At 45.6% G+C, this 20639-nt stretch overlaps 2 protein-coding genes across 3 annotated transcripts; both read left to right on the top strand.

Moving 5' to 3' along the window:
* Positions 1-59: 59 nt before the first annotated feature.
* LOC135554035 (histone acetyltransferase KAT2A) lies at positions 60-11798 on the top strand. The gene is made up of 18 exons (XM_064986034.1): positions 60-383; positions 690-816; positions 3939-4084; positions 4207-4296; positions 4398-4579; positions 4779-4970; positions 5126-5232; positions 5385-5492; positions 5684-5820; positions 6002-6210; positions 6325-6451; positions 6623-6733; positions 6821-6964; positions 7141-7255; positions 7351-7387; positions 7518-7581; positions 9023-9107; positions 9343-11798. The coding sequence occupies exons 1-18, from the start codon at positions 159-161 to the stop codon at positions 9534-9536; spliced, it is 2400 nt and encodes a 799-aa protein (XP_064842106.1). The 5' UTR covers positions 60-158; the 3' UTR covers positions 9537-11798.
* Positions 11799-12296: 498 nt separating this feature from the next.
* LOC135554036 (ATP-dependent RNA helicase DHX58-like) lies at positions 12297-19653 on the top strand. Of its 2 annotated transcripts, none has more exons than XM_064986036.1 (12): positions 12297-12434; positions 12588-12800; positions 12999-13203; positions 13545-13735; positions 14931-15044; positions 15136-15268; positions 15427-15612; positions 15749-15999; positions 16124-16435; positions 16680-16870; positions 17015-17105; positions 18139-19653. In XM_064986036.1, the coding sequence occupies exons 2-12, from the start codon at positions 12624-12626 to the stop codon at positions 18322-18324; spliced, it is 2037 nt and encodes a 678-aa protein (XP_064842108.1). In that variant the 5' UTR covers positions 12297-12434; positions 12588-12623; the 3' UTR covers positions 18325-19653. The 2 variants fall into 2 exon arrangements, with proteins under 2 accessions (XP_064842108.1, XP_064842109.1); XM_064986037.1 differs by having other exon boundaries at positions 17276-18232.
* Positions 19654-20639: the final 986 nt, after the last annotated feature.

Genomic DNA, 20639 nt, shown 5'->3' with positions numbered 1-20639 from the left:
ACAAACTGCAGGTGCCACAGACTACAGTACCCATACTGCCTTTCTTCAGATCCAGGGCGAGGGGAGAGGTGAGCGACCCAAGCAGGGGTGGAGTGGAACCAATGATGTGTATACGCACCATTGAGTGGAACAAGCAGCGGTGAAGCGTGCGTTTTGATATGTCGGACCCGGTGGCACAGGCCTTGCAACCCCGGCTACATCAAGCTCAGTCTGGTGGGACTGCTGGGTCTAACGCTGCTGCGGTGGGATCTGGATCGGGGAACAGTGACCCAGTCAGACCAGGTCTTAGTCAACAACAGCGGGCGAGTCAGAAAAAAGCCCAAGTCAGAGCTTTTCCACGGGCGAAAAAGCTCGAGAAACTCGGCGTCTTCTCCGCTTGCAAGGTAGCTAGCTAACGTTAGCTATATGGCTAGGCTAGCTAGCATAGCCAACTTCACCAAAACAATGACTAGCTAACTAGCCATTTCCCCTACTGGTATAACAAACAGAAACAGAACACCATTTTGTATTTGGTTTCTAACATGCAACAATAGCCTTCATACATGTATATGGCGTAGCGAACGTTACTGTCAATAATATAGTTAGCAACAGCAAGGTTAACCAACTTTGCTAACTAGACAGCCAACGAGCATGAATCTGCTTTATGGTGCTAGTGTGGGGATTCTGATTTACTTTCCTCTTTTTTTTAGGCTAGTGACACATGCAAGTGCAATGGCTGGAAGAACCCACAACCGCCGACTGCCACCCGAAGTATGGATTTACAGCAACAAGCGGCCAGCCTTAGCGAGTCCTGCCGCAGCTGCGGGCATGCCCTGGGTAGGCTGCCTTATGACTCAACACATGGAATTAACAAACATACAGTCAACACAATAGAACACGTCTATGTACAGTGTGTGCAAATGAGGTAATATCAGGGAGGTAAGGCAATAAATAGGCCACGGTGGTGAAGAAATGCCAATTTTGCAATTAAACACTGGAGTGATAGATGTGCAGAAGATGACTGTGCAAGTGGAGATACTGGGGTGCAAAGGAGCAAAAAATATTTTATAAAAATAAATAAATAACCGGGGATAAAGTAGTTGGATGGACTATTTACAGATGGGCTATGTGCAGGTGCAGTGATCTGTGAGCTACTCTTGACAGCTGGTGCTTAAAGTTAGTGAGGGAAGCTATGAGTCTCCAGCTTCAGTGATTTTTGCCATTCGTTCCAGTCATTGGCAGCAGAGAACTGGAAGGAAAGGCGGCCAAAGGAGGAATTGGCTTTGGGGGTCATCAGTGAAATATACCTGCTGGAGCGCGTGCTATGGGTGGATACTGCTATGGTGACCAGTAAGCTGAGATAAGACAGGGCTTTAACTAGCAAAGATGACCTGGAGCCAGTGGGTTTGGTGACGAATATGAAGCGAGGGCCAGCCAACGAGAACATACATGTTGCGGTGGTGGGTAGTATATGGGGCTTTGGTGACAAAACGGATGGCACTGTGATAGACTGCTTCCAATTGGTTGAGTAGAGTGTTGGAGGCTATTTTGTAAATGACATGGTTGAAGTCAAGGATCGGTAGGATAGTCAGTTTTACGAGGGTATGTTTGGCAGCATGAGTGAAGGATGCTTTGTTTAGAAATATGAAGCCGATTCTAGATTTAATTTTGGATTGGAGATGCTTAATGTGACAGGAAGGAGAGTTTACGGTCTAACCAGACACCTAGGTATTTGTAATTGTCCACATATTCTAAGTCAGAACCGTCTAGAGTAGTGATGCTGGACGGGCGGGCAGGTACGGGCAGCGATCGATTGTTTTTTTCGAGTTGTTTTACTTACATTTAAGAGCAGTTGGAGGCCACTGAAGGAGAGTTCTATGGCATTGAAGCTCGTCTGGAGGTTAGTTAACACAGTGTCCAAAGAAGGGCCAGAAGTGTACAGATTGGTGTCGTCTGCGTAGCGGTGGATTAGATTAATTAATCTAATCCATTAATCACCAGCAGCAAGAGTGACATCATTGATGTATACAGAGAAAAGAGTCGGGCCAAGATTTGAACCCTGTGTCACACCCATGAGACTGCCAGAGGTCCGGACAACAGGCCCTCCAATTTGACACACTGAACTCTGTCTGAGTCGTAGTTGGTGAACCAGGCGAGGCAGTCATTTGAAAAACCAAGGCTGTTGAGACTGGGGTGATTGACAGAGTCGAAAGCCTTGGCCAGGTCGATGAATACAGCTGCACAGTATTGTCTCATATCGATGGCAGTTATGATATTGTTTAGGACCTTGAGCGTGGCTGAGGTGCACCAGTGACCAGCTCAGAAACCAGATTGCATTGGAGAAGGTACGGTGGGATTCGAAACGGTCTGTGATCTGTTTGTTAACTTGGCTTTCGAAGACCTTGAAGACCTATTGATTCTTTTTTTTTTTTTTTACCCCTTTTTCTCCCCAATTTCGTGGTATCCAATTGTTGTAGTAGCTACTATCTTGTCTCATCGCTACAACTCCCGTACAGGCTCGGGAGAGACGAAGGTTGAAAGTCATGCGTCCTCCGAAACACAACCCAACCAGCCGCACTGCTTCTTAACACAGCGCACATCCAACCCGGAAGCCAGCCGCACCAATGTGCCGGAGGAAACACTGTGTACCTGGCAACCTTGGTTAGCGCGCACTGCGCCTGTCCCGCCACAGGAGTCGCTGGTGCGCGATGAGACAAGGACATCCCTTCCAACCAAGCCCTCCCTAACCCGGACGACGCTAGGCCAATTGTGCGTACCCCATCAGAACCCAAAATATAAGCCTGTTTGTATTTTATGTTTATTTATTTAACCTTTATTTCACTAGGCAAGTAATTTAAGAACAAATTCTTATTTATGGTGATGGCCTCCTCCAAAAGGCCTCCTGCTGGGATGGGGATTAAAAATACATGAAATAAAAAACAAAGGACAAAACACACATTACAACAAGAGAGACAACACAACACTACGTAAAGAGAGACCTAAGACGACGACAACAGCATGGCAGCAACACAACATGACAACAGCACAACATGGTAGCAGCACAAAACAGGGTACAAACATTATTGGACACAGACAACAGCACAAAGGGCAAGAAGGTAGAGACAACAATACATCACTCGAAGCAGACACATCTGTCAGTAAGTGTCCATGATTGAGTCTTTTGAATGAAGAGATTGAGATAAAACTGTCCAGTTTGCGTGTTTGTTGCAGCTCGTTCCAGTCACTGCTAGCTGCAGCGAACTGAAAAGAGCAGCGACCCAGGAATGTGTGTGCTTTGGGGACCTTTAACAGAATGTGACTGGCAGAACGGTTGTTGTATGTGGAGGATGACGGATGCAGTAGATATCTCAGATAGGAGAGAGTGAGGCCTAAGAGGGTTTTATAAATAAGCATCAACCAGTGGGTCTTGCGACGGGTATACACAGATGACCAGTTTACAGAGGAGTATAGAGTGCAGTGATGTGTCCTATAAGGAGCATTGGTGGCAAATCTGATGGCCGAAAGGTAAAGAACATCTAGCTGCTCGAGAGCAACTTTACCTGCCGATCTATAAATTACATCTTGCTTGGTTAGGATGGTACACCGAATCAGGGTTAGTTGAGCAGCTGGGGTGAAAGAGGAGCGATTACGATAGAGGACTTCTAGAACTTCAGCCTGCAGCTCTGATAAATGCTGAGAGAAGGACAGTGTACTGTCTAGCCTTACTTCCAAGTACTTGTATGAGGTGAAACAATGTAGAGCCTAAAAACATGGGTAAAACTATCATTGTAATACCACGGATGGTCAGTCCTTGCGTCTGTAGCTCTGTCTATGAATTTGAGAGTAGTTATATTTCTCCGGCCCCATTCCTCAACTTTTTGAGGGTGTCCTTTGTCATTGTTTCAACTGCTGATTGACGCTTTAAGAGGCTGATCTGTTATTGAACCCCTCCTGTGCAGCGGCCCATGTGTCCCACCTGGAGAACGTGTCAGAGGAGGAGATCAACCGGCTGCTGGGCATGGTGGTGGATGTGGAGAACCTCTTTATGTCTGTGCACAAGGAGGAGGACACGGACACCAAGCAGGTCTACTTCTACCTCTTCAAGGTAGGAAATCACTCCCCCTCTCCTTTCCAACCAGACAGACAAGTGTAGATGGCCAGAACCTCTACTTTTCTGGATTAGCACATCTTGACCCTCTCTCTCTGTTGGTCTCTATCCCCCCCCAGCTGCTGAGAAAATGCATCTTGCAGATGAGTCAGCCGATAGTGGAGGGATCATTGGGGAGTCCCCCCTTTCAGAAACCCAACATTGAGCAGGTAGTAACAGTCTCCTTCCTACCTGTTTCTCAAGCTGTTCTTTCCTTCTTCCCCAACGGTAAAGTACTTTTTGTACACGTTTGGTTTATTTTGTTCCTCAGGGAGTGTTGAACTTCGTTCAGTACAAATTCAGCCACCTGGCACCCAGAGAGAGGCAGACGATGTTTGAGCTCTCCAAGATGTTCCTCCTGTGTCTCAACTACTGGAAGCTGGAGACTCCCACGCAGTTCCGCCAGCGGTCCCAGAAGGATGATGGCACAGCCTACAAAGTGGACTACACCAGGTGTGTGTGTGTGAGCCATGTGTTGTGGAAAATATATATTTTTTAATTTGCAGCGTATTGCATCTTGCTTTTTTGATATTGTTGTATTGCATCTGGTTTATTTTCTGTTAATGTAAAGGTCTCACTGCATTCTGCTCTTTTTGTTCCCATCATTAGGGACTCACAACTACTGTAATCTAATCTGTGTCTTGTTTCCCAGGTGGCTATGCTACTGCCATGTCCCCCAGAGTAACGACAGCCTGCCGCGCTATGAGACCACCCAGGTGTTTGGCCGCAGTCTGCTCAAGTCAATCTTCACCGTGACGCGCCGCCAGCTCCTGGAGAAGTTCCGAGTTGAGAAGGACAAGCTCCTCCCAGAGAAACGCACACTCATCCTCACACACTTTCCCAAGTACGTGGTGTGCATCCAATCCGTAGTAATCCGCTCGGAATCAAAGTTGATACTTATTGTAGTTTCTCCCTCGAGTTACAATCAAACCAAGATTCTGAAGTGAGTGAGATGGACGCCGTGTATCTGTGGCTTGTAACAAAGGGTTTGTGTCCCAGGTTTCTGTCTATGCTAGAGGAGGAGATCTATGGGGAAAACTCTCCCATCTGGGAGGCTGACTTCACCATGCCTGCCTCCGAGGGGGGCCAGCTGGGTCACCAGTTAGGTGAGGGGCACCTAACAACTAAATAAGTGGTTCTCATAAGATCTAAAAAGGCACTTATAGGTTGTACAACATGTAATGTATGATTTCCCGCTCTCCATTTTCAATTATTCTGTCTGGTTTCGGCCATTGTGCTGTGTTTCTGATCATGGCAGTGATCAGCCCAGCTGCAGTGTCGGGCTCGCCCTCCTTCTCTAAAGGCAACAGTGGCCCTTCGCTAGGCAGTCTGGGGCTGGACTCTGGCGTGGCCGAGCCCATAACAGGTCAGTAACTCTAGCAACCCCGCCAAGCTAACTTTATGCTTTGCACCAGGTGTGAAGTAATAGCTGACGTTTTTTTTTTTTAATGTCTTATCTGTCCCACGTGGGAGATTTTATTTCCCATGCCTCTGTGGGATATAGCCTCACACATAAACAGCGTCTAAATGAATGGTGGTTGTACTGTCTCTCCTCAGGAGAGAAGAGGAAGCTTCCAGAAGTTCTGACCCTGGAGGATGCTAAGAGGATCAGAGTGATGGGAGACATCCCGATGGAGTTGGTCAACGAGGTGATGATGACCATCACTGACCCGGCTGCCATGTTGGGCCCAGAGGTGAGTTCTTCCCAAGACTGAGGCGCATCATTTAATGTCCTTTCGCCAGTGCAACATGGACATTTACGTTGACTGAGGATATGTTTTATCTAGTCTTAACATCTAAGTATGGAAACGGGATGTTTGTTAGAATGAATATAATTAATTGACTGTGTTTATCATCACTGTCACTCTCTGCTAGACGAGTCTGCTGTCTGCCAATGCTGCTCGTGATGAGACAGCCCGGTTAGAGGAGAGGCGGGGCATCATAGAGTTCCATGTCATAGGGAACTCCCTTTCCCAGAAGTCCAACAAGAAGATTCTGATGTGGCTGGTGGGCTTGCAGAACGTCTTCTCCCACCAGCTGCCTCGTATGCCCAAAGAGTACATCACACGCCTAGTGTTTGACCCGTACGTAAACATGTGAACGGTGTCTCTCACCTGTACCCCGTCTTCAGTGAAGCCTCTTGAAGTGACCTTTTTGTGACCCTTTCTCCCCGCTGCCTTGGACCGTTCTCTGTCCAGGAAGCACAAGACGCTGGCCCTAATCAAAGATGGCCGTGTCATCGGGGGAATCTGTTTCAGGATGTTCCCCACCCAGGGCTTCACTGAGATCGTCTTCTGTGCCGTCACATCCAACGAGCAAGTCAAGGTACGGACGCGCCTCTCCTTTACATACAACAGCAAAAATACTGGAATCAATTACCTGGGTAAGTTGGATATAATGGCTTGTTTTTGGACTTACGGTATCTGTCAGAGTTCAAATGTATGTTGGACTAAGAGCCCAACATTTCTCCCTGATTGTTTGCCATTGTGGTTTCAGGGCTACGGTACTCACCTGATGAACCACCTAAAGGAGTACCACATCAAGCACAGCATCCTGTACTTCCTCACCTACGCTGATGAGTACGCCATTGGCTACTTCAAGAAGCAGGTATGGTATAGGATGATAACATGTACCTCCCCTCTCTTCCTCACCTCTCCTTTGACCTCTCTTCTCTGGCTCTTTTTGCCATTGCAGGGTTTTTCCAAAGACATCAAAGTGACTAAGAGTCGTTACCTTGGTTACATCAAGGACTACGAGGGGGCTACCCTCATGGAGTGTGAGCTGAATCCCAGAATCCCCTACACGGAGCTCTCTCATATCATCAAGAGGCAGAAAGAGGTGAGAGGACTCTCTGTAGGAAGTCCTAATGTTGTGAGGCACACAGATTGAGGTGAATGTCATTGGACGGTTATGCATCTCTGTACCTTTCTCCATCTGTTGATGAAAGGACAGTGTTAATGTCCACGTTGGTGTGTTTTTAGTCAACATGTCCCTGTGTTTCCATGACTGGTCAGATCATTAAGAAGCTGATTGAGAGGAAGCAGAGCCAGATCAGGAAGGTATACCCAGGACTCACCTGCTTCAAAGAGGGGGTACGGCAGATCCCTGTGGAGAGCATCCCTGGCATCAGTAAGTGGGTGTGGGACCTTCTAATACCTTGTTCAGGGTATAGACTATTAATGCCTTGTCTGATGTCATGTTTTAATGATTTTTGTCCTCCCTAGGGGAGACAGGCTGGAAGCCCAGTGCAAAGGAGAAAGTGTAAGCTGAATGTTTGGTCTATCAGGAAATAAAAATAATGATGTGCAGTGTTTTCATAAAACAACTGGCAGCCTTTCCAATCACACTCATGTCATTGAATTGATATATTATTGCCTATCCTGTCTTGTAGGAAAGAGTTGAAAGACCCTGATGTTTTGTACAACATGCTGAAGAATCTCCTGGCACAGGTCAAGGTAAAACACTGACACGCACCGATACAACCCAGTGTTCAACCTCGGGAGTGGTCAGACAGGGGCTGTGTCCCAAATGGCAACCTATTCCCTATATAATCCCTGATCAAAGGCCTCCTGAGTGGTGCAGCGGTCTAAGGCATTGCATCACAGTGTCCCAAATGGCAACCTATTCCCTATATAATCCCTGATCAAAGGCCTCCTGAGTGGTGCAGCGGTCTAAGGCATTGCATCACTGTGTCCCAAATGGCAACCTATTCCCTATATAATCCCTGATCAAAGGCCTCCTGAGTGGTGCAGCGGTCTAAGGCATTGCATCACAGTGTCCCAAATGGCAACCTATTCCCTATATAATCCCTGATCAAAGGCCTCCTGAGTGGTGCAGCGGTCTAAGGCATTGCATCACTGTGTCCCAAATGGCAACCTATTCCCTATATAATCCCTGATCAAAGGCCTCCTGAGTGGTGCAGCGGTCTAAGGCATTGCATCACAGTGTCCCAAATGGCAACCTATTCCCTATATAATCCCTGATCAAAGGCCTCCTGAGTGGTGCAGCGGTCTAAGGCATTGCATCACAGTGTCCCAAATGGCAACCTATTCCCTATATAATCCCTGATCAAAGGCCTCCTGAGTGGTGCAGCGGTCTAAGGCATTGCATCACAGTGTCCCAAATGGCAACCTATTCCCTATATAATCCCTGATCAAAGGCCTCCTGAGTGGTGCAGCGGTCTAAGGCATTGCATCACTGTGTCCCAAATGGCAACCTATTCCCTACATAATCCCTGATCAAAGGCCTCCTGAGTGGTGCAGCGGTCTAAGGCATTGCATCACAGTGTCCCAAATGGCAACCTATTCCCTATATAATCCCTGATCAAAGGCCTCCTGAGTGGTGCAGCGGTCTAAGGCATTGCATCACAGTGCTAGCTGTGTCACTACAGATCCTGGTTCGATTCCAAGCTGTGTCGCAGCCGGGCCGCGAACGGGGAGACCCATGAGGCGGCGCACAATTGGCCCAGCGTCGTCCGGGTTAGGGGAGGGTTTGGCCGGCCCGGCATGTCCTTGTCTCATCGCGCTCTAGCAAGTCGTGTGGCGGGCCGGGCGCAGTGCACGCTGACACGGTCCCCATGTGTACGGTGTTTCCTCCGACACATTGGTGCGGCTGGCTTCCGGGTTAAGTGGGCGTTGTGTCAAAAAAGCAATGTGGCTTGGTGGGGTTGTGTTTCGGGGGACGCACAGCTCTCGACCTTCGCCTCTCCCGAGTCCGTACGGAAGTTGTAGCGATGGGACAAGACTGTAAATACCAATTGGATACCATAAAATTGGGGAGTAAAAGGGGGTAAAAAACCCATCCCTGATCGAAAGTAGTACACTCAGTAGGGAATAGGGGACCATTTGGGATTCAGACTGAAAGTCATAACAAGGTGTGGTTGTGTTCCTATCCCAGACTCACCCTGATGCCTGGCCCTTCATGGAGCCTGTGAAAAAGACTGAGGCTCCAGACTACTACGAGATCATACGCTTCCCCATTGGTGAGTATATCCATCCGCTCATTATTCCCTGGCTTGTTTATATGTCCCAGCCATGACAATTATCCAGCTCTTTGAATTCATTTTGATATTAAAATAGGGGAAAAAGCATTCCATGTTTCACCAACTCGATGCGCTTTTAATTGTAAGTCCGTCTGGATATGCCGTTAAACCCCCCGAAGGAATATTTCAAATATATCCTACGTGTCCCCCTCTCCTCTCTCCCTCCTTCCTGTAGATCTGAAGACCATGACGGAGAGGCTGAAGAACAGATACTATGTGACCAAGAAGCTGTTCATAGCAGACCTGCAGCGCGTCATTACCAACTGCCGTGAATACAACCCCCCGGACAGCGAGTACTGCAAGTGTGCCAACACCCTGGAGAAGTTCTTCTACTTTAAGCTGAAGGAAGGGGGCTTGATCGAGAAGTGAAGCTATGGTCACAGGGTCACCATGCACGACGGCCCCACTGCGGAAGAGCAGGAAGGAGCGCTCGTGGGACACTCACTCATGCACGCACACCCACACACACTGTCTTGTGATGACATAGTCAGGGGGTAATTGCTAGCCATATTCCAACCCTTTTTCCCCTCGTCTTTTCTTTTAGGGAGCCTTTATTAATGGCAGTGTGTGTTTATGCATGTTTATATTACTGGTGGTTGAAGGGAACAGTGGAGTATAACAGCACAATCGTGGAGGTAATTGGAAAGGCTCTATGGGCGAGGTTATGTTTGTTAATGTGTCGAGATGACTCTCCATCAATCTCTCACTCTCTGTTTGTTTGTCTGTCTCCCTCTATCGCCGTCTCACTACCCTCTGTAGTATAGAATCTCTGTGTGTTGCCGTCTCATTCTGGTTTCATTCTTGCTCTAAGTGACACAAAGAAGGAGCTGTGACGTATTCCTGTGCCTAAACGACTGGTCCCACAGCAGATCATGTCACACTTTCCACATAGGTTACATTCAAATTATAGGATGGCATTTTCACGGGATTGTTTCTCAATCGGATGAAATAATGCCCGCTTAGACATTCACACTCGCAGCTCCTCCAGATGGGAGCTGTATTTTTGGTACTGTCGTGGAAACGTGAGTAGAGGGGGGGGGGGACCTACGCCGTTGTTGCCTTCCTGTACTGACATACACTTGAAAAGAGGCCAGTAGACTTGGAGGGTAGAAACACAATGTGCCCTTGAGTTAGAAGACGAGAAATGTTCCGACTCGCATTGTCAAAGTCCGGTCGCAGTCACAGATAATGTCCGCGTTGCAGGCTGACTGTGTCTCAGACGCCTGCCACACCTCACAAGCCCCGGATAGGTATTTAACCATCATTTAACCACATCATGTAACAGGACACGCTAACCATCGGTTGATACAATGCAACAACTGAAAGGTAGTCAGCCTGAAGCGTGACCATAGATATCCCTGTCTGACATCGCGTTATGTTGGATTTGCCATCATGTGATTGGTCAGTAGCAAAACTTCCAATTTTCCTATACGTTTCATCTTCATGGTTGCCCTCGAATAATTTCCCGACAACTACTGTATGTTGAACTTTGTATTTATTTATTATTTCACCTGAACAGTATAATGAAAAACCTACCGCTACATTTGAAGATACTTAGGCCTAATGTTAGTGTAGTCGTCAATACTGTTCTTTTCCCATTCTCTTCTGGGCCAGTATGGCCATGTCACTGATCTCAAACATGGTTGTTTTTCTTGGGGAAACATCAGAGATGGCGTAGTAATGTGTCATTGTTGTTTTAATGGTGTTGCCTGATCTGAGGGTAGTCTCTGGTATCCTCGACCAAGGACAACATCAGGAGATGGAGTAGTAATGTGTCATTGTTGTTTTAATGGTGTTGCCTGATCTGAGGGTAGTCTCTGGTATCCTAGACCAAGGGCAACATCAGGAGTTGTTAATGTGGGAGCCAACCCGTCTGCCGAGAGAGACAACTCTGACGGTTACTGGCCCCCCTTTTGTTTAGGTTTCTGTTCGTCCTAGAAATAACCTGTTTCTGATGGAAGCACAGGATCCAACCACAGTGGTAAACATGACCGTTCGTTTTGTCAGTATTTCGCTGAAAGGCCATAGAGCCCTGTCAATACAGTATATGCGTGATGCACAGCACATCCCCTCCCTGCTGGTTCTGTCTCTTCTATGGTGGATATGCATTGTGTTAATGTGATAATGGCTGACAAACACACAAAAAACAAGTGTCCGGTTTGGTGTTCACTCCATACTCACAAGCAGTACTGCACAGTGGAGAACTTTAATCTGCATCCATTTCTGTTCTGTTGTTACTGAGATGGCCACACCCACTTCTTGTTCATGGTCGGTGTCTGATTGTCTGCCTCTTGAGATGCCTTTGGTTCTCTGCTATTTTGTAAATCGTTTTGCGGGGAAATGACTGGTCTGTGCTGGGGTGGTTGAGTATTCCACTGAACTGTTGTGTGTGTGTGTTTGTACTTGAATCATGACTAGCTATGAGCAACTAAAGTGATGTCAATGTTTCTTTATTCAGGGTTGTCAGTTATGTATCTCTCAATCTACCTATGTATGCTGCATTACGATTCTGAAAATACTGTGTGAGTGAAATGTAAAAATATTAGCACTGCTACAGTTTCTTTTAGTTATATGGTTTGAAGAGCTCTTTACTGTAATACTGTTCATGAAAATAAAGTTTTTATAGTCAAATATTTCTGTGCTTATTATCTTAGATGGCAACTAGTTACAGTATACACATGTTTGTTTTATGTTCCAGTAACCACGCAGTGTTGTTTAGTAGGTTTGACCATAAGATTTATTCAGGCTGTTTAAATGTCATTCAGACATGCTCTACTTGTGTTTCTCATGGTGTCTTGCAGTTTTGTTCTCCTGATGTCACAACTGGTAAGAATGGGGCCCATTAAGGGCTCTGAGTGCTTTGTCGGGTTGACATAAATCTGCAACAGATTTCTCCTGGACTGCAGATAGTTACAGACATACCAGTCACTCTCTGTACAATGCCACTAGATTAACACATCTGCAGTTTGGTAGATTTCATATCTGATACGGCTCCTTACGTGCATTGATATCCCTACAACTCTTCTACTCTTAACTATAATTCACATCCTTGTGTCACTTCTTTTACTTAGACATACTTTGTTGGCCCTCAAGAACTCCCTTGAATGGGACACCCTCTTCACATGAGACAAGTGCTTTTGGTTTTGTTTTTCTGTTTGGTTGTCAGTGGGGTGGAAATGTGTCCGTGAAAACCCCTCTGTCACCACAATGGACCATGGACATTGTCTGCTGCTGATCCAAAACATAGAGCTGCTTCAGAACCACTTGGTGAGCTGAGTTTGAAATTGGCTTGACTTCATCTGTAGCTGACTGCCACAAATGGTAGTCGTACTGTAGGGACATTTGCGGTGTGTATTGCATTTCAGTTTAAAAATAGCCTTGTGGTGCACTGCCTTTAGTGTGAGTGTTTTTATTTCTAAGGACAAGGAGTTGTGTGTGGACCAATAGACCAGTAGGATGGCAGATTTTGGGCTGTATGAGTACCAGGAGGAAGTGGTTCAACGGGCTCTACGGGGGGAGAACATCATCATCTGGCTGCCCACCGGAGGAGGAAAGACACGGGCTGCTGTGTATGTGGCCAAAAAACATCTGGAGAATAACCCTGGAGCTAAGGTGGCTGTGCTGGTCAACATGGTAGGTAGGGAGGGGTTACTAGAGGTTTGGGCCGATTTAGCAGATGTTTCAGAGTAACTGGCCAGGTAACTGACCCATCTGTGTAATTGTATCTGGGTAGTATTTTTAGTATAGGTGTGTTAATTCTATACAACCAGGAAATAAAGGTTCCACTACTCCCGGGGAAACCATAACTGTTGTTGGCATTATGTTTTCCAGGTTCATTTGGTTGAACAACACTACAACAAAGAGTTCAAACCCTACCTGGGTCGGGACTATTGCCTGGTGTCTATCAGTGGGGACTGTGACCAGAAGGACTTCTTTGGCTGCGAGGTCAAGAACTCTGACCTGGTCATCTGTACAGCACAGATACTGGAGAATGCCCTGACCAACCAGGAGGAGGGAAAACATGTCGAGCTCTCACGTGAGTGGCTGCTCTGCCTCCTTCCACATATTGCTGTGAGGTATGTGTGTGTGTGTGTGTAGCACACACTACTTGTTACTGATTATTTAGAAGTGAGGTTGTTGGCTCCCAGGCTTTGTTCAACTGTGCACCAGTAGCCCTTGGTATCAATCCCAATTGACATCCACTTCATGATAAGGAGTACCCATACCTGACACAGTAAAGCCCTGGAACCTAAGCTAACACACCTTAAAGACGGGTCCATATCTTAGGTTTAACCCATATGTTGAAATATTATACAGTAAAACCATTGGATTCCATTGAGTTCACAATACCATTGTGTTCCTTTCTCCCAACCATAGAGTTCACTCTGCTGATCATTGACGAGTGCCACCATACTCATAAGGAGGGTGTCTACAATAAGATCATGGGGCGCTACGTGGCACAGAAGCTGAAGGGGGAGAGGCGGCTGCCGCAGATCCTGGGTCTCACTGCCTCTCCTGGGACAGGGGGAGCCAAGAGCATCAAAGGAGCTGTGGAGCATGTGCTGCAGGTCAGTCTCTCTCTCTCTCTCTCTCTCTCTCTCTCTCTCTCTCTCTCTCTCTCTCTCTCTCTCTCTCTCTCTCTCTCTCTCTCTCTCTCTCTCTCTCTCTCTCTCTCTCTCTCTCTCTCTCTCTCTCTCTCTCTCTCTCTCTCTCTCTCTCTCTCTCTCTCTCTCTCTCTCTCTCTCTCTCTCTCTCTCTCTCTCTCTCTCTCTCTCTCTCTCTCTCTCTCTCTCTCTCTCTCTCTCTCTCTCTCTCTCTCTCTCTCTCTCTCTCTCTCTCTCTCTCTCTCTCTCTCTCTCTCTCTCTCTCTCTCTCTCTCTCTCTCTCTCTCTCTCTCTCTCTCTCTCTCTCTCTCTCTCTCTCTCTCTCTCTCTCTCTCTCTCTCTCTCTCTCTCTCTCTCTCTCTCTCTCTCTCTCTCTCTCTCTCTCTCTCTCTCTCTCTCTCTCTCTCTCTCTCTCTCTCTCTCTCTCTCTCTCTCTCTCTCTCTCTCTCTCTCTCTCTCTCTCTCTCTCTCTCTCTCTCTCTCTCTCTCTCTCTCTCTCTCTCTCTCTCTCTCTCTCTCTCTCTCTCTCTCTCTCTCTCTCTCTCTCTCTCTCTCTCTCTCAAATTCAAACTGCTTTATTGGCATGAAAAACATTGTGTCAATATTGCCAAAGCACCAATGTATACAATATACATTGTAACAAAATTCTAAATGATAGCAAATATAAAAGTGTAGTAAATAATAATACAAAATTAAATACAAAAATAATAATAATTACAGTAATAACAATAATAGCAATAACAATTAAGTCTCTCTCTCTCTCTCAAATTCAAACTGCTTTATTGGCATGAAAAACATTGTGTCAATATTGCCAAAGCACCAATGTATACAATATACATTGTAACAAAATTCTAAATGATAGCAAATATAAAATATAAAAGTGTAGTAAATAATAATACAAAATTAAATACAAAAATAATAATAATTACAGTAATAACAATAATAGCAATAACAATTAAGTCTCACTCTCTCTCTCTCTCTCTCTCTCTCTCTCTCTCTCTCTCTCTCTCTCTCTCTCTCTCTCTCTCTCCGGTGGTCTTTACATGCTATTTCTTCAGCCCAAACTTTCATCCTGAGTTAAAAAAGGAACAATGTCCCTCATCGAACCCTTTACATTCGCCCTTTACATTTAGCTCATTTCGTTATTTATGGCCTTCAGATTTGTGCCAACCTGGACTCAGTGATTGTGTCGTCCAAAGTGTACGCCCCTGAGCTGAAGAAAAAGGTCCCCAGACCCAGGAAAAGGTTTGACATCGTTGACGGAAGACCTCAGGTGAGTTCAATTCTGTTCTGTAAACATAGAGCCTTTGAACTTGAGAGCTGTATTCATTTGAATTCAACAAACTCCTGTTGTTTTGTCTCAGGACCCATTTGGGGATCACCTGAAGTTCATGATGCAGTTTATCCATGACTTCATGGCCTTCGGGTCTGACTTTCCTGTCAGGGAGTTTGGCACGCAGGAGTACGAGGCAGAAGTGGTGATTCTGGAGAAGAAGGGTAAATCATCCTCTCAGTATGAATCAATACCACATTATAGAACCTAAGCATAGGAACTATTTTCATGCACCAAATCACACAGGGAACCTTCCTCAGTCAATGTCATAGTTTTGAATACTGTATTAAAACCTATTTTGGATGTGTGTTTCCTGGTGTAGGTGTGACAGACAGGAACAGACTGCTGGCCCAGTGTGCTCTCCACCTGCGTCAGTACAACGACGCCCTGCTCATCAACGACACTGTGCGCATGATGGATGCCTTTAGGGTCCTGGAGTCCTACTATAGTACCAAGACCTCCACCGCCACGGATGGAACCGACGACTTCCTGCTTGGCCTCTACCAGGGTGAGAACCTGCACTTCCCTTGGAACAATCTTCTCTGACCTTCTCACATACTGTATGCGTGTGATTCTCTGGAATGTTAAGGGTATAGGAAGTTCAACTTCTGAACATTGATAGTCAGTGTTCTGTTCCTCAACAGAGAACGAGGTGGAGCTGAGGAAACTGGCAGGCGATGCCCGGTTTGAAAACCCTAAGATGGGGAAGCTTCAGAACACCCTGCTGGAGCAGTTTGTCCAGGGTGAACATTCCAGAGGCATCCTGTTCTCCAAGACCCGTAAAAGCACCCACTGCTTGTATGACTGGGTGTCCAACAACCCAGCACTGCAGCGTGCTGGTATCAGGGCAGCCATTCTGACTGGCGCTGGCAATGGCACCAATTACATGACCCAGGTAACTTGACATTAAACACAGTCAGAACTTTTGGAGTTATAGCAAGGTGGGTTGGAAAGTGCCAAGACTTGTGTTATACCAACAACTGACCTCTGTTTGTGTGTTTCTGTGGGTGCGCTTATAGAATGAGCAGAAGGACACAATCCGCAACTTCCGCCAGGGCTCCCTCAACCTCCTGATCTCCACCAGCGTAGCAGAGGAGGGCCTGGACATCCCAGAATGCAACCTGGTGGTGCGCTACGGGCTGCTGACCAATGAGATCGCACAACAGCAGGCCAGTGGCCGGGCTCGGGCGAGTGACAGCGTTTACTCTGTGGTGGCCCAGGCGGGGGGGCGGGAGGTGCGTCGGGAACTCCTCAATGAATGTCTGGAGGACTTGACTGGCAGGGCCATCGGCGAAGTGCAGAGGATGGAGCCCAGGGAGTTCCAGATGAAGGTAAGGCGATTCCTCATGGTGGTGAGGCTGGTATCTTTCTCTATGTTCTACCCCCGCATGTCTCTAGTCTCTTTGGGAAAAAGGACAGACCTACACTCACTCACTTTGCTTTTTTCATGTATATGCCTTTTGAACTCGGCACCAAAATGATTTTTGTTACCACAAACTTTTGAGTTGAGCACCACCGTTCCTCATTATCTAATCTTGTTTTCACTTGATTTCTTCTCTCTGCCTCCACTATTAGATCACTGATCTCCAGACAGAAGCCATGTTGACCAGACAGTTGGCAGAACAGTTGAAGAACAAGAAGAGGAGTCGTTTCAGTGCTGCTTCGGTTCAGCTCTCGTGTCGAGGCTGTTTTGTGCCCGTGGCCTTCGGCAATGACATTAAAGTCATTGAAAACGCACACCATGTCAACATCAACCCGGACTTTGAGTAAGTTGTGTTTCTCTCATGTCTGTCCTGATACTGTCACGAGACTTATTGGTCCACATTGAAAGGCTAAAAGAGCACATGTTTGAAGTGGTTTTGCATCAGTGTGTGTGAGGAGGTAACCTGTGCATGTGTGTTTGTTTTCAGGAAGTACTATAAGACTGGTGGGCAGATCCCGCTGAAGACTTTTGAGGACTGGGAGCCAGGCCGTGTGATCAGCTGTGCTGCCTGTGGCAAGGTGAGTTTGACTTTTAATCTATAGCTTTTTATTTTAGGCCGAGACTGCGGATCCGTAGGCATATATTTTGCCTAGTGGCGTGCGTTGTTGAGGTTGTGGACACATGAGAGAAAAATGCAGCCATTCACACAATCATCCTAAAACCTGAGGTGTTGTTTTTTGTCTTACAGTAATGTTATGCTATTACACTGAGTGTCCAAAACATTATGAACACCTGCTCCTTCCATGACATCGACTGACCAGGGGAATTCAGGTGAAAGTTACGACCCCTTATTGATGTCACTCATTAAATCCACTTCAATCAGTGTCGGCGAAAGGGAGGAGACATGTTAAATAATGATTTTTAAGCCTTGAATGTGTGCCATTCAGAGGTGAATGGGAAAAACAAAATATTTCAGTGCCTTTGAAGGGGGTATGGTACTAGTTGCCAGGTGCACCGGTTTGTGTGTGTAAAGAACTGCAACGCTGCTGGGGTTTTCACACTCAACAGGTTCCTGTGTGTATCAAGAATGGTGCACCACCCAAAGGACATCCAGCCAGCTTTACATAACTGTGGGAAGCGTTGGAGTCAACATGGGCCAGCGTCCCTGTGGAACCCATTCGACTCCTTGTAGAGTCCCTGCCCCGACGAATTGAGGCTGTTCTGAGGACAAAAAGGGGGCGCAACACAATATTAGGAAGGTGTTCCTAATGTTTTGTACACCGTGTATATTCAGTTCTGTTATGTACAATACTATCATTATGTGATCTGGCCGACATTGATTCAGCTTTGATCTCCCTTCATTAAACGAGCACCATTCGCCAGAGTAGCCTGTTCTATACGATTAGAACAGAGACTGTACGTAAGTACAGAATCCTGCACATGCGCAGAAACTTCGGAAACCTTTAGCCCCCGGGAAGAAAGGTCCAGTTAAAGTTGGACCAGCGGCCATTCCGTTTATCTTATGGTGTTAGGATTATTCTATTGTCTTTTAATATGCTTAATATGTAAATCTTCATCAGTTTATTTGTTTATGTATTTAAATCTGAACAGCAATGGGGAAGGGAAATGGTATATAAGGAGATTGCCCTGCTGCCCATTCTGGCCATCGGGAACTTTGCCATGGAGACTTCGGAGGGAAGAAAATTAGCCAACAAGTGGAAGAAAGTTGAGTTTACAGTGGAGGAGTTTAACTTCAGCACGTACTGTCAAAACAAATTCCCTAACATGTTGGATTGATACGCTATTACACTGGAGGAAGGACTGTAACTGGGGTTTTCATGGTGTTTCCACCTCGTACTGTTTTCACCTTTCCACTAACCTTCTCTTCCTTTCTCTCTCTGTCTGTCAGTCTGTGTTGCTTAGTCTAGACTACCATTGTGTTACTTATGCATGATCCTGAAGTGTGTCATTGTCCTATTTTTTTTAAATTTTATTTCACCTTTATTTAACCAGGTAGATCAGTTGAGAACAAGTTCTCATTTACAACTGCGACCTGGCCAAGATAAAGCAAAGCAGTGCGTCACAAGCAACAACACAGAGTTACACATGGAATTAACAAACGGATGGCACTGTGATAGACTGCATCCAATTTGATGAGTAGAGTGTTGGAGGCTATTTTGTAAATGACATTGCCCGAAGTCAAGGATCGGTAGGATAGTCAGTTTTACGAGAGTATGTTTGGCAGCATGAGTGAAGGATGCTTTGTTGTGAAATAGGATGCCAATTCTAGATTTAATTTAGGATTGGAGAGGTTTAATGTGAGTCTGGAAGGAGAGTTTACAGTCTAACCAGACACCTAGGTATTTGTAGTTGTCCACATATTCTAAGTCAGATCCGTCCAGTGTAGTGATGCTGGACGGGCGGGCAGGTGCGGGCAGCAATCGGTTGAAGAGCATGCATTTAGTTTTACAGGGGGAGAGATGCAGTGCAGTGCCTTGGGTATGGTTGGCCCTGTTAAATCATGTCTTGCCAGGCCCTCCACACTGCTATAGGCAGTGTGACGCTGCAGTGTGCTAAAGCATGTTACACAATGGTCAGGGTTAGAATTAGTGCGTCAGCTTTGTTTATGCCCAAGGTCCTCTCTCCTCTCTTTCCCTCCCCCTCCCTCTCTCTCTCCTGGGTTTCTTCTGCTCCAGCGCAGCCAAGCACGCAGAAACATGTGAACTTAGCACCCCTGTTCTAACATGAACTCGAGTGATCTTTTTTTCTATTTTTGGCAAAGTAGTATCAGCATGGTCCATATTTTGTCATGAATGTTATTTACTGTGAATCGGTGCTGTCTTTGTTTTAGATTTAACCTGAAACTTATTCCCCTCGCCTGATACTCTTTGATATTTGATGCTACTTGATCATGTATGAAAAATTTTAAAATTGGGAATTCAATATATTCCACATGTGTACCATTTTATTGTGTGTTGACAAGGGTGTACATTTCCTTGCCTAAATGAATGAAATGATCTACTGTAATATTTTTTATTTATTCTTGATAAATGATTTGGTATTATTTGTCTGAACATGTCTATATTGAATGTTATAAATGAAAAATAAAATAACTAATAGATAATAGAAGTATATAGATCTTGCCTTCATTGCTGTCTTCATACACTCTTCCACTAGATGGTGGTCGTAGCCTTCCAATGTCTACTTCCATACCTGCAGTAGAGGGAGCTCATGGTTTTAGATTCCCTCCTTCCCTAATCCGTGCCCTTTAGTTTAGTATGGGGAGAGATATTTAGTTTAGTATGGGAAGAGAGATTTAGTTTAGTATGGGGAGAGATATTTAGTTTAGTATGGGGAGAGATATTTAGTTTAGTGTGGGGAGAGATATTTAGTTTAGTATGGGAAGAGATATTTAGTTTAGTATGGGAAGAGATAAATAGTTTAGTGTGGGGAGAGATATTTAGTTTAGTGTGGGGAGAGATATTTAGTTTAGTATGGGGAGAGATATTTAGTTTAGTATGGGGAGAGATATTTAGTTTAGTATGGGGAGAGATATTTAGTTTAGTATGGTGAGAGATAAATAGTTTAGTATGGGGAGAGATATTTAGTTTAGTATGGGGAGAGATATTTAGTTTAGTAAGGGGAGAGATATTTAGTTTAGTATGGGGAGAGATATTTAGTTTAGTGTGGGGAGAGATATTTAGTTTAGTATGGGAAGAGATAAATAGTTTAGTGTGGGGAGAGATATTTAGTTTAGTATGGGAAGAGATATTTAGTTTAGTATGGGAAGAGATAAATAGTTTAGTGTGGGGAGAGATATTTAGTTTAGTATGGGGAGAGATATTTAGTTTAGTGTGGGGAGAGATATTTAGTTTAGTGTGGGGAGAGATATTTAGTTTAGTATGGGGAGAGATATTTAGTTTAGTATGGGGAGAGATATTTAGTTTAGTATGGGGAGAGATATTTAGTTTAGTATGGGGAGAGATATTTAGTTTAGTATGGGGAGAGATATTTAGTTTAGTATGGGGAGAGATATTTAGTTTAGTATGGGGAGAGATATTTAGTCTAGTATGGGGAGAGATATTTAGTTTAGTATGGGGAGAGATATGTAG

Source organism: Oncorhynchus masou, chromosome 14, assembly GCF_036934945.1.
Source record: "Oncorhynchus masou masou isolate Uvic2021 chromosome 14, UVic_Omas_1.1, whole genome shotgun sequence".
NCBI classification, from domain to species: domain Eukaryota; kingdom Metazoa; phylum Chordata; class Actinopteri; order Salmoniformes; family Salmonidae; genus Oncorhynchus; species Oncorhynchus masou.
The sequence above is the reverse complement of the archived record's forward strand: the minus strand, read 5'-3'. Positions and strand labels throughout refer to the sequence as shown.